The sequence below is a fragment of the Ranitomeya variabilis genome, chromosome 7 (assembly GCF_051348905.1).
Source record: "Ranitomeya variabilis isolate aRanVar5 chromosome 7, aRanVar5.hap1, whole genome shotgun sequence".
In the NCBI taxonomy this organism is placed as follows: domain Eukaryota; kingdom Metazoa; phylum Chordata; class Amphibia; order Anura; family Dendrobatidae; genus Ranitomeya; species Ranitomeya variabilis.
This window is the reverse complement of record NC_135238.1, coordinates 228,841,100-228,855,164: the sequence shown is the minus strand read 5'-3', so window position 1 is coordinate 228,855,164 and position 14,065 is coordinate 228,841,100. Positions and strand designations below refer to the sequence as shown.

The window sequence follows — 14,065 nt, the reverse complement described above, 5'->3', positions numbered from 1 at the left end:
TCAGGAGCTTAGAAAAGACACATAAGGCTACGTTCACATTTGCGGTCCTCGCCGCAGCGTCGCGCGCCGCAGCGGCGCCGCATGCATCATGCGCCCCTATATTTAACATGGGGCCGCATGTACATGCGGTGCACTTGCGTTTGGCGCCGCATGCGTCCCTGCGGCGCCCGCGTCGGGGCGCAGAGGACGCAGCAAGTTGCATTTTTGCTGCGTCCGAAATCAATGAAAAAAAGGACGCATGCGGCGCAAAACGCAGCGTTGTGCATGCGTTTTGCCGCGTTTTTGTTTGCGTTGTGCGCTGCGGCGCCGACGCTGCGGCGCACAACGCAAATGTGAACGTGGCCTAAGACAGGACTGAGTGTGCTGTCTATAGGGGGCACTAGAGAGGCACATTTTATTCTTCTAGGAGAGAGCTAATTTGCATACTTATTTCCCAGGGAGCAGCAGTGCCTGGTCTAAGCCCCCATATGCTTTCTGCAAATAGAGACTCGACATACCGAACTGAAAGTGTCCTATGCTGCGGCTCAGCCCCGATCATAACCCACTGGACCCCAAGCAGTCACACAAATGCGGCTGCCCATTCCTGCATCACTGCTCCCCCCAATACTATGGGTCACGTCAGTATCTCTGCACAGCGCCGAGTACCGTGCCGGACCCTCCTTATAGGTATGAGAATGCGGCTGCCCATTCCTGCATCACTGCTCCCCCCAATACTGTGGGTCACGTCAGTATCTCTGCACAGCGCCGAGTACCGTGCCGGACCCTCCTTATAGGTATGAGAATGCGGCTGCCCATTCCTGCATCACTGCTCCCCCCAATACTGTGGGTCACGTCAGTATCTCTGCACAGCGCCGAGTACCCTGCCGGACCCTCCTTATAGGTATGAGAATAATGCGGCTGCCCATTCCTGCATCACTGCTCCCCCCAATACTATGGGTCACGTCAGTATCTCTGCACAGTGCCGAGTACCCTGCCGGACCCTCCTTATAGGTATGAGAATAATGCGGCTGCCCATTCCTGCATCACTGCTCCCCCCAATACTATGGGTCACGTCAGTATCTCTGCACAGCGCCGAGTACCCTGCCGGACCCGCCTTATAGGTATGAGAATAATGTGGCTGCCCACTCCTGCATCACTGCTCCCCCCCAATATTATGGGTCACGTCAGTATCTCTGCACAGCGCCAAGTACCCTGCCGGACCCTCCTTATAGGTATGAGAATAATGCGGCTGCCCATTCCCGCATCACTGCTCCCCCAAATATTATGGGTCACGTCAGTATCTCTGCACAGCGCCAAGTACCCTGCCGGACCCTCCTTATAGGTATGAGAATAATGCGGCTGCCCATTCCCGCATCACTGCTCCCCCAAATATTATGGGTCACGTCAGTATCTCTGCACAGCGCCGAGTACCCTGCCGGACCCTTCATATAGGTATGAGAATAATGCGGCTGCCCATTCCCGCATCACTGCTCCCCCCAATATTATGGGCCACGTCAGTATCTCTGCACAGCGCCGAGTACCCTGCCGGACCCTCCTTATAGGTATGAGAATAATGCGGCTGCCCATTCCTGCATCACTGCTCCCCCCAATATTATGGGTCACGTCAGTATCTCTGCACAGCGCCGAGTACCCTGCCGGACCCTTCATATAGGTATGAGAATAATGCGACTGCCCATTCCTGCATCACTGCTCCCCCCAATATTATGGGTCACGTCAGTATCTCTGCACAGCGCCAAGTACCCTGCCGGACCCTCCTTATAGGTATGAGAATAATGCGGCTGCCCATTCCTGCATCACTGCTCCCCCCAATACTATGGGTCACGTCAGTATCTCTGCACAGCGCCAAGTACCCTGCTGGACCCTCCTTATGGTATGAGAATAATGTGGCTGCCCATTCCTGCATCACTGCTCCCCCCAATACTATGGGTCACGTCAGTATCTCTGCACAGCGCCGAGTACCCTGCCGGACCCTCCTTATAGGTATGAGAATAATGCGGCTGCCCATTCCTGCATCACTGCTCCCCCCAATACTATGGGTCACGTCAGTATCTCTGCACAGCGCCGAGTACCCTGCCGGACCCTCCTTATAGGTATGAGAATAATGCGGCTGCCCATTCCTGCATCACTGCTCCCCCCAATACTATGGGTCACGTCAGTATCTCTGCACAGCGCCGAGTACCCTGCCGGACCCGCCTTATAGGTATGAGAATAATGTGGCTGCCCATTCCTGCATCACTGCTCCCCCCCAATATTATGGGTCACGTCAGTATCTCTGCACAGCGCCAAGTACCCTGCCGGACCCTCCTTATAGGTATGAGAATAATGCGGCTGCCCATTCCTGCATCACTGCTCCCCCCAATACTATGGGTCACGTCAGTATCTCTGCACAGCGCCGAGTACCCTGCCGGACCCTCCTTATAGGTATGAGAATAATGCGGCTGCCCATTCCTGCATCACTGCTCCCCCCAATACTATGGGTCACGTCAGTATCTCTGCACAGCGCCGAGTACCCTGCCGGACCCGCCTTATAGGTATGAGAATAATGTGGCTGCCCATTCCTGCATCACTGCTCCCCCCCAATATTATGGGTCACGTCAGTATCTCTGCACAGCGCCAAGTACCCTGCCGGACCCTCCTTATAGGTATGAGAATAATGCGGCTGCCCATTCCCGCATCACTGCTCCCCCAAATATTATGGGTCACGTCAGTATCTCTGCACAGCGCCGAGTACCCTGCCGGACCCTTCATATAGGTATGAGAATAATGCGGCTGCCCATTCCCGCATCACTGCTCCCCCCAATATTATGGGCCACGTCAGTATCTCTGCACAGCGCCGAGTACCCTGCCGGACCCTCCTTATAGGTATGAGAATAATGCGGCTGCCCACTCCTGCATCACTGCTCCCCCCAATATTATGGGTCACGTCAGTATCTCTGCACAGCGCCGAGTACCCTGCCGGACCCTTCATATAGGTATGAGAATAATGCGACTGCCCATTCCTGCATCACTGCTCCCCCCAATACTATGGGTCACGTCAGTATCTCTGCACAGCGCCAAGTACCCTGCTGGACCCTCCTTATGGTATGAGAATAATGTGGCTGCCCATTCCTGCATCACTGCTCCCCCCAATACTATGGGTCACGTCAGTATCTCTGCACAGCGCCGAGTACCCTGCCGGACCCTCCTTATAGGTATGACAATAATGCGGCTCACCTCTTCCCCTTCGCCTTCAGGCCGCATTGCATCCTCCAGCTGCAGCGGGAGACGGGGCTCAGAGGCGCTGATCACGAACACCTGAAAGTCAGGACAGAAATAACTTGAGATTGTTGTGACCGTCGAACCCCAGACGGCACCTGGCCACCAGTGTGAAACTGCAGAAAACCATCACCGCGACCGTCACACGTGTTGGGGAGACGAGCAGATGTGGCACGGGGCTGTAATGACTCATCTGCAGCCGGAGTCTCACTCTCTTACTCTGCACTCATCAGTCGTTCTACAGCATTTTTTGGGACAATTTGCAAATATTTCAGGAACACGGACAGTGTATGTTTGATACACAACTTCCATATGACTATTATTAGGGTGTCACTGATGCTTCATTGTGCCGTGTAGCAGAAAACTGTGCAAAAAAATATGAATTTTAATGCAGCCTGCAGTGGTTGACGGCAGTGAGAGTGGCAGAGGTGAAGCACAAGGTTTCAGTGTGATTTACCAGTACAACCAGTACGATAGAAACCAGTAGCACAAGGCGGCAGTTTTGTAGAACCGAGTGGAGTTCTTGGGCACACGACTGGGGTCCGGCTGATCGGCTCCTAAGGATGAGATGAGCAGCGTCTGATGGTCACTTACCCGCTCGATGTGAAGCTCAACGTCCTGCTGGGTGCAGCTCTCGATTTTCTGGTCCACCTTCCGCACAACGCCCTCCACATCTATGATGCTTTCCTTGGTGATACTGAAGCAGAAATGATGGAGAAAACAAACAAACATTCGGTTTACAAGGTTGTAAAATAATTCCTGACCATCAGGATGCAAGCCTCGGTGCGCTCAGACGTGCAGCACACAACATACACTATATGGAGGAAGATATTGGGGTATGCTTTTTATAAAAGGAATTTTGGCTTTTCATTCAGTCACATAGTCCCCTGTGTATAACATCCGACCCCACCATAGACCCCTGTATATAACATCTGGACCCTCGCCCCCAGTGTATAACATTCAACACCACCATAGGCCCGTTTATAACATCCGTCGGCCTCTACTACCAAGTGACAGACCGGCCGGTGATGCGGAGCTCACGGATACCATATAGTATCATGGATACTATAATAGGACCGCGCTGGTATCCGTGGTCCTATAATAGGAGCCATTGGGGTAACACGTCCATCCATGACATTTCTTTCTCCTGAATCTTCTCCCATCACTTGTGACTAATATTACTGAGAAGTGGAAGGAACTCGTCCACAAAGTGGAGACCCCATAATGTTACAGGGCGGGGGCCAAGTGCTGAGGAGCAGAAGGCAGAAAAGTCATCACCGCTCTGCTGACCCCAAAACTGCATAGTCCAGACCCCCCTCTGGTATGAGCTCCAGCCGAGCAGCTGCATGCAGCCGTACATCACCAAGCACAATGCCGAGCGTCAGATGGAGTGGTGTAAAGCCGCCACCACTGGACTCTGGAGGAGACGTGTTCTGTGCAGTGACGGATCACACTTCTCTATCTGCGTCTGATGATTCCAGGAGGACGTTATCCCAACTGCATTGTGCCCCCTGTACAGAGGGTGGAGGAGGATAATGCTATGTGCTGTTATGGGGGGGCTACCTCGGACCCTCAGCTCCAGTGATGGGGAATTCTTAATCTTCAGCACAGGACATTGTGGACAATTGTAGCTTCTGGTGTGGGAACACTTTTGGGGAAGACCCTTACCGGTCCCCCATAACTGTGCCTGCTGCATACAGTAATAGTTGGGGGCTTTGGCGTGGAAGAACCAGCTCAGATTGATATTCCTATAATAATGATCTAAGGCCCTGCAGATCACCGGCCACCAATGACGGCTCCTCACCCAGCGTCATCTCCACATATACCAGCATCGAATATGAATATATATATATATATATATATATATATATATATATATATATATATATATATACATATACATATATATATATATATATATATATATATATATATATATATACACATCTCCTCCTGTACCAGTTATGACTTGTACGGTTTAAGATTATTGTACTTGTTTTTATTATGTATACCCCTCCTCACATGTAAAGCGCCATGGAATAAATGGCGCTATAACAATAAATAATAATAATAATAATATATATATATATATATATATATATATATATATATATATATATATATATATATATATATATATATATATACACACACATATACAGTACAGACCAAAAGTTTGTACACACCTTCTCATTTAAGGATTTTTCTGTATTTTCATGACTATGAAAATTGTATATTCACACTGAAGGCATCAAAACTATGAATTAACACATGTGGAATTATATACTTAACAAAAAAGTGTGAAACAACTGAAGTTATGTCTTATATTTTAGGTTCTTCAAAGTAGCCACCTTTTGCTTTGATGACTGCTTTGCACACTCTTGGCATTCTCTTGATGAGCTTCAAGACGTAGTCACCGGGAATGGTTTTCACTTCACAGGTGTGCCCTGTCAGGCTTAATAAGTGGGATTTCTTGCCTTATAAATGGGGTTGGACCATCAGTTGTGTTGTGCAGAAGTCTGGTGGATACACAGCTGATAGAGCTACTGAATAGACTGTTAGAATTTGTATTATGGCAAGAAAAAAGCAGCTAAGTAAAGAAAAACGAGTGGCCATCATTACTTTAAGAAATGAAGATCAGTCAGTCCGAAAAATTGGGAAAACTTTGAAAGTGTCCCCAAGTGCAGTGGCAAAAACCATCAAGCGCTACAAAGAAACTGGCTCACATGAGGACCGTCCCAGGAAAGGAAGACCAAGAGTCACCTCTGCTTCTGAGGATAAGTTTATCCGAGTCACCAGCCTCAGAAATCGCAGGTTAACAGCAGCTCAGATTAGAGACCAGGTCAATGCCACACAGAGTTCTAGCAGCAGACACATCTCTACAACAACTGTTAAGAGGAGACTTTGTGCAGCAGGCCTTCATGGTAAAATAGCTGCTAGGAAACCACTGCTAAGGGCAGGCAACAAGCAGAAGAGACTTGTTTGGGCTAAAGAACACAAGGAATAGACATTAGACCAGTGGAAATCTGTGCTTTGGTCTGATGAGTCCAAATTTGAGATCTTTGGTTCCAACCACCGTGTCTTTGTGCGACGCAGAAAAGGTGAACGGATGGACTCTACATGCCTGGTTCCCACCGTGAAGCATGGAGGAGGAGGTATGATGGTGTGGGGGTGCTTTGCTGGTGACTCTGTTTGGGATTTATTCAAAATTGAAGGCATACTGAACCAGCATGGCTACCACAGCATCTTGCAGCAGCATGCTATTCCATCCGGTTTGCATTTAGTTGGACCATCATTTATTTTTCAACAAGACAATGACCCCAAACACACCTCCAGGCTGCGTAAGGGCTATTTGACCAAGAAGGAGAGTGATGGGGTGCTACTCCAGATGACCTGGCCTCCACAGTCACCAGACCTGAACCCAATCGAGATGGTTTGTGTTATGATCCGGTGACCTTGGAGCCGCATGAGAGACTTTCTCAGGAGTAAGTGGTATCTGTACTGACCGCAAACCCTAAACTGACACCGCAACTAGAAGTAGCCGTGGGGTGTGCCTGACTTGTCCTAGACACCTCGACACAGCCGGAGGACTAAATACCCCTATAGATGGGAATGGGAATTCTATCTTGCCTCAGAGCAGAGCCCCAAAGGATAGGCAGCCCCCCACAAATATTGACTGTGAGTATAAGAGGAGAGACACACGCAGGCAGAAAAACAGACTTTAGCAAAAGAGGCACTTCTAGCTAAATAGAAAAGGATAGGACAGAATTCTAAGCGGTCAGTATTAAAATCCTAAAAATATCCACAGCGGAAAATACAAATATACTACATCTAACTAAAGACATAGCAAGTATATCTGCAACTCCTGAGAATCCAGCATGACTGAAAAATCCAAACAAAGTCTAAGCTGGACAAAAACACAAATGGATTGCACTGAATTACAAGCACACTGCATGTGTGCACAGAGACAAAAAACCAGACACTTATCTTATCTGAATTGGCAGCAGAGCATGAGGAACCAGAGAGAGCAGCAATCCCTCCAAGAACAATGGACAACTGGCACTGACTAATGAATCCAGCAGTCCTAAATACCCCAGTCAGGACTGCAATCAGCAAGGACACCTGAGCAGGATTGCCAGCCAGGAACAGCTGCAATACCACCAACAACCACCGGAGGGAACCCAAGAACAGAATTCACAACAGGTTTGGGGTGAGCTGGACCGCAGAGTGAAGGCAAAAGGGCCAACAAGTGCTAAGCATCTCTGGGAACTCCTTCAAGATTGTTGGAAGACCATTCCCGGTGACAACCTCTTGAAGCTCATCAAGAGAATGCCAAGAGTGTGCAAAGCAGTCATCAAAGCAAAAGGTGGCTACTTTGAAGAACCTAGAATATAAGACATAATTTCAGTTGTTTCACACTTTTGTGTTAAGTATATAATTCCACATGTGTTAATTCATAGTTTTGACGCCTTCAGTGTGAATGTACAATTTTCATAGTCATGAAAATACAGAAAAATCTTTAAGTGAGGTGTCTCCAAACTTTTGGTCTGTACTGTATATATATATCATCGGTCGTGGGGCACGGGTCTGATATTGGGGCCGCCTGCATCAAAGCTGCATACAGAATGACAGTCTAAACAAATCCAGGAAAGATGGGCCCAAAATAGCCGCATTACCCCGGACAAACAAACAAGGGAGACAACAATCTAATGGGGGACGAGAGGTCACATCCTGGATCAGCCGTCGCTGCCCGACAAGGCGGAAAGTAAAAGTCTCTCTAATTAGTGCAATGACTGATAGAAACCAATGACGAGCAGATTATTAGACGGATGCGTTTACAACATGAATTATCTGCATCCATTACACTGGGGCAAACGGAGACGATTTATTATAGACTGGTGCAGAATACTAGAAAATAAGAAGCGCGCAGCATCTCCAGCTTCTGCAAGGTGTAAAGGGCCCCTGTAATAAACCTGCCACAAATTAGGGTTATTTCCATCCGATATGCCAAAAATCATGCAGCGGGCCACACACGAAAAAAGTGCACAAGGAAGCGATCTCTACAGCCCCCTTCCAAAGGAGAAAGACCCCAAATAAAGCCTTTCCTGTTCCTCCGGACCAGAGGGCCACAGAGAAGGATCGATGGCTTCCTCTCTCTGAAGTTTGGGGACAATTTTTCTTCTTTCTCCCAGCATCACCCCGAACCATGAGGAGTCCACAGTGTGGTCCAGCTCAGACCCCAAAGGAGGAGAGTCAGGGGGTACACAGACCCTAACAGGCTCAGTCCACTACAAATCTTAGTGTAACTTGGTCTTTTTCTTGCCATCCATCACTGCTGATGAATAATTTGGGGTCATCACTGTTATGTGACCCCTACACATGCCTATTGGAGAGCTGCGATCGCCATTTTGCCTGTGTTTTCCTCAAATATGATTAGGACACCATCTAATCAGTGCAATCTCGTGCGTAGTCAGGTGACCCTTTCACCTTTGGCGCATGAACTTGCATTATGTTGCATATCTATGTGCATGCACTGACTTTCTGCTGCATGGGGCGAGCACATGCACCTGATGAAGCCGTGTGCGAAACGTGCGTCGAGTTTGGTGGGTGAAGCGTGCTCAGATCCTGGGGAATTTGGCTGCTGTAGTATATTCACTATTTGGACTGTTGCTTTACCCAAGTGGAAACTACATCCATTTGCAAACTTTGATTTTAGAGTATTTTAGCCCTGTGATAAATTTTGACCTGAATGTAATATCACTTCTGTCTATGGACATGTATTCTCCAAATCAGGGGGGGAGACCCAGAGGGTAGACCCCCACCTATCATAAAGGGATGGCATTTCTGAGACTAGCCATAATCCACAGGAGCCATCACTTTAATCCCATCAGTCAATATGGCGATCCCCATCTCACCATAGGACCCCCCATGTGTCCACCAGGGACCCCAATATGACCCCTGCAGCAACGGCACGCAGCACAATAATCATATATCTAGGGGTCGTGTGACTCGGTGGAAGATCCATGTGACCACTACATTTACAGTATTCATGCACAATCCCCCCAGAACCCCGCTGCTCCTCATCCTTGTGATTGCAGGAAATTCGTCAAGCTAATTGGTGTGTCTGGAGATAGAGCCCTGTATGAAGTGATCAAAGACCCTCAGTAATCTGCGAGTGGTCCCCTACAGGGGGCATTCTGTAATACAGCAGAGCAGAGGTACCTGGAGGGGCACACATAAAGGTAGCCCCCCGCTGCGGGCCCATAGCAGGACGTCAGTCATGAATGCTTGTCTGCTGGGTGTTCCAGAATCCTCCCCATGCCCTCGGGGGACTCTCGGCTTTCACTGGCCCCTTTGTCATTTCCAGTGTCAGGAGAATCATTAGTTGGAGAATTAATGAGCGCCTTGTAGATGGAGACAATACACAGGACAATCGGCCATACTGCGGGAGTCATTAGGGTCCGGCACTGCTGCTGAAACAGGCATACTACAGATGTGCAGGAGGGAAGAGCAGGGGCCGATGTAAGCACGGGGGGCACACGCAAGCAAGAGGGGCCGATGCATGCATAAGGGGGGCACGCAAGCACGAGGGGCCGATGCATGCATAAGGGAGGCATGCAAACGTGAGGGGCCAACGCATACACTAAGACACGCAAGGACGAAGGGTCGATGCACACATGAGGGGACACACAACCACGAGGGGTCAATGCACACATGAGGGGGACACGCTAGGACGAGGGGTTGATGCACATGAGGGGGACACGCAAGCACGAGATGTCAATGCACACATGAAGGGGAAACGCAAGGATGAGGGGCCGATGCATGTATAAGGGGGACACCCATGAGGGGGACATGCAAGCTCGAAGGGGGCCAACGCAAACACAGGAAGGGGGGTGGAACACACGCAAACACGAGGGGCCGCTGCACATACATTAATTAAATTTAAGAGGGGACTGGATACCTTTCTGGAAAAGTATAATGTTACAGGGTATATACACTAGATTCCTTGATAAGGCGTTGATCCAGGGAACTAGTCTGATTGCCGTATGTGGAGTCGGGAAGGAATTTTTTTCCCCATGGTGGAGCTTACTCTTACCACATGGGTTTTTTTTGCCTTCCCCTGGATCAACATGTTAGGGCATGTTAGGTTAGGCTATGGGTTGAACTAGATGGACTTACAGTCTTCCTTCAACCTTAATAACTATGTAACTATGTAACATACGAGGGGGACACGCAAACACGAGGGGCCAATGCACACACGAGTGGCCGATGCATGCCCGAGGGTATCCATGTTTGCGCCACGGTATGTTACTAGGTGCCAGTGACCAGGAATGAGGGTCCTCCTAAATGTTAATTTGTGTGATTGCCGGTCAGTGTACAGAGACTTTTTACCATGTGGAAAACCTTGCAGCCAGTGTTCGATTTCCCTGCAGTGCCTCCGCAGGGGAGAGGAAGCATTACATGATGTCCTGTGTATATAGCTTTGTTGTAGCTGCTCTGATTTCATAGTGTAACATTACTCTATATAAGAACAATGGCGCCATGGTGCCCTCTAAATCCTCTGCCTAAAGTGCCAACTCTGCAGCCGGTGGGCAGCCTCAAGAAAATTAAGTGGCCCATCCTGAAACAGAGGGAGTCGTGCAGCTTACTGATACAGAGCAACAAATCCCCAGCTGCCCTTCACACCGTCAATGTTCTAACTCCCTGAAGCCACCACTAGGGGGAGCTGAAGGGAACGCAAACCCTAAACCATGAAGTGTTCCTGCAGGGAACAGAGGGGTTAATCTCCTGCGACCAGGTCCATCTTCAGCTGGTGACCCACTGAAGGGGGGAGGCTCCTGCTGCAGCAAGTCGTCTTACAGCTACAAACAAGGCTGCCGGGTGCAGATCGTCTGCAGCGCTCGCATTGCGCACAGCGCTGTCAGTACTGAGAGGTGAGTAGAGGTTATTTTATAAAGGGGCACTATAGTATTTCTCATTCACAGAATACCGGAGGCAACGCACCCTCTCTTCTATAAGCGGCCATCATTCTTCATTGACTTCCATGGAGTAAAGTGAATAATTCCCCCCCTGCTGGATGTGCGGACGGACTCGGCAGCTTGTTTTGGGGAATCAGTCACTCTCTCGCCTACATTAAGGTAACGTACATAGATCTTCAGGAGACTAAACATCTATTACTGGAGCTTCCTCCTTCCCAGACTAAAAATATATGTAAAAAAAAAACAAAAACTGAGGAAATGGAAGAAAACAGGACAATGGCGTAATAACAATGTAAGGGCAGCTTGTTTACTGGGGATGAAACAAAGTCCCTCAACCAAGACGAGAAATCATCAGGGAACGAGCAGCACCTGCTGGACCCCCACTCAAGAGCGAATGTCCCCCCTCCAAAATCTACACATTTATTTGCGCCTGAACCTGGAGGGATAATTCACCTGTGTCATGTATATAGGGGCCGCCATCTCTGGGAGGTCTGCAGACAGAAGGATTGGGCATGTTGGATTTCAATATGTCCGATCCTTCAAGAGATGAAAATGCTGCAAACGTTGAACAGCAAAGTGGTTTTACAATAGAAATGAACTGGAAGAGTCTTTTTTTTATCACTTATAAAGTGATTTTTCAGCCATTTTTATTTTAAGCAGAACATCGACATTAACAGCTGCCATACTCAAAGTCACCCAACTTTTCCAAATTTGGAATAATTTTAGCAATTTTCCTTCTATTTTCCCAGAAAGGGAAGGGGGATAATGCCGGGCGAGTTCGTCGGCTCATCCTGTCAATCATTCCTCACTAATTGCAGGTTACTAATTAGAAACATATGAGCCACCATGGACGGCTAATTAAGTAACGAACCCGAGGCAGGACTGCGCCCCTCAGGACGGTGTCATTATAACGAAGTGGTCAGTGTATTGGCCAGCTACTGAAGACGCCCCGGGCAGCAGTATGGCCTCCAGAGCTGTCAATCACATCCAGCTCCAGAGAAACGAATGCTGTGTATCTGTCCATTCATTGAGTCAGGGAAAAATGGCGACTTTGCTTTGATCCTTGTCTTTATAGTACAGAAGTGCGAAATCATGTGGACGGTGTAGAGAGAAAGGAGGGATCGCAGAAGATAGGATTTAAGACACAGGACGCACCATGTGGGGGGTCTCACATCTGGGACCCCCTCAATTTGCACCCGCTAGCTGCACTGACCTAATGCATGGTGTCAGGACCAGGATATACTATAAACCCTTCCCAATTTCATATGTGACTTTTGCACTACTCATCTGATAATCCGGGTTATTTTACACTCTGAGCTGGAGTAAAGGAATTTTAACAGAATTTTTTTTACTCCTCGTCCATCACATTATGAAATCCCCATTTCTGTGATATTCACAATAAAAATCAGATTTGCCTTTAATTGTGTCGCCGTTGCCTCCTTTAGAATTGCAGAAGTGGGGGAAAAAAAAGAAAAATTCTGATATTTATAAGGGTAATTTATCTATTAAGACTTGTGGTTGTATAAGACGTAAACAGCCGGGAATTCCCAACCACAGCTCCCGCCCCGGGGACTCTATACAACAGAGTTCAGATTTAATGAATTGCTTCTTGTCAAAAAAGGGATAATCCTCCGAGACTGCAGGTTATTATTACGGCCATCGCTGCTTCAACAAAAGAGGAAAAAATGTAGGAAAACTGATAAAATGTCACCTGCCTGCAGCCACCACCAGGGGGAGCTCACTACATACTGCTGGAAGTCAATGGTGAAACTCTATGCAGAGAGCTCCCCCTAGAGGAGAATCTTTCTGTAACGCCCAGATCCCATCAACTACCTTGATTTTCCACGAAAGTCAATAGTTCTTCCTAAATAAGTGAAGCTTCTTCTATTACAATCAATCCCTTTAAGATGCAACATATTTAGCAAATGAAATAAAGGGCTTTGGAAAAAGGCAGTCCACGCAATACTGTGGCTTATCTGACGGTCACACTGTGATACACAAGTTTTCCATCTAAACAGGAACATTTTCCTAGAACTGTCTTCTAATATTGGACTCGTCTGTTCTCCCGACATCTGGTGCATCTTTACCCAGGACGTGTTCTGTCATCCCTCTGTTACTCCTCCTGGAAGTCAGTAATATTGGGCCTGACCATTCCTCTTGCCAATAGGGCGAGTCTCTACAAAGTCTGACAGTGACAACACTCAGTGGACATCTGTCCGAGGATCAAACCCAATGATCAAGACAAGGGGAACCAGGTTATAAATTTACTTCATATAGTTCCAGGAGGATTAAAAGAGGAATGGCACACTGCAGAAAAAAAAAAAGATGTTGTGTAATTGTTATTTCAAGGTGAATGCTAAACGAGACATGTCAGAGAAGGAGACATAGCATGTGGCAGCAGGACGAAGAGCCATGATAGGAAAATATTACGTGAAATCGCCATAATCTGGGTGAATAAATCAAGTGTATGTATATTAAAGGGACGCTCCGCCTGCCATGTATGGACATCTGACCTCGCTCCTCCGCTTGTCTTCTCTGTAGAGACCGTCGTTCCCGTCCTTCTGCATCCAGGAAGGTGGCCGCAGCGGCCGGGGGATTGCAGGGGTCGGCGCGGACCCTACCCTGCCCCCATGTGTGTCCACGGTGCAGCGGCATCCAAGATGCAAGAAGACGGGAACTGCAGACCCTGCGGAGAGCAAATATACAGCCGCTCTCCAGAGCCAGGGCGGAGGACTGCCTTAATATAGGGACCAAGGAAAATTCACAATGGTGGTAAGACCTATAAACACACCCTAAAGGATAAATGCATTTTTATACAAACGTTGACACAT

At 48.3% G+C, this 14,065-nt stretch overlaps 1 protein-coding gene across 1 annotated transcript in view; it reads right to left on the bottom strand.

The window, feature by feature from the left end:
* DARS1 (aspartyl-tRNA synthetase 1) overlaps positions 1 to 14,065 on the bottom strand; it is a 99,937-nt gene that overhangs the window by 35,661 nt on the left and 50,211 nt on the right. Inside the window, exons 7-8 of the mRNA XM_077273037.1 lie at positions 3,850 to 3,952; positions 3,214 to 3,294 (exon numbers count right to left, since the gene is read on the bottom strand). Coding sequence (XP_077129152.1) covers positions 3,214 to 3,294; positions 3,850 to 3,952 — 184 coding nt within the window. The remainder of the gene's footprint in view (positions 1 to 3,213; positions 3,295 to 3,849; positions 3,953 to 14,065) is intronic.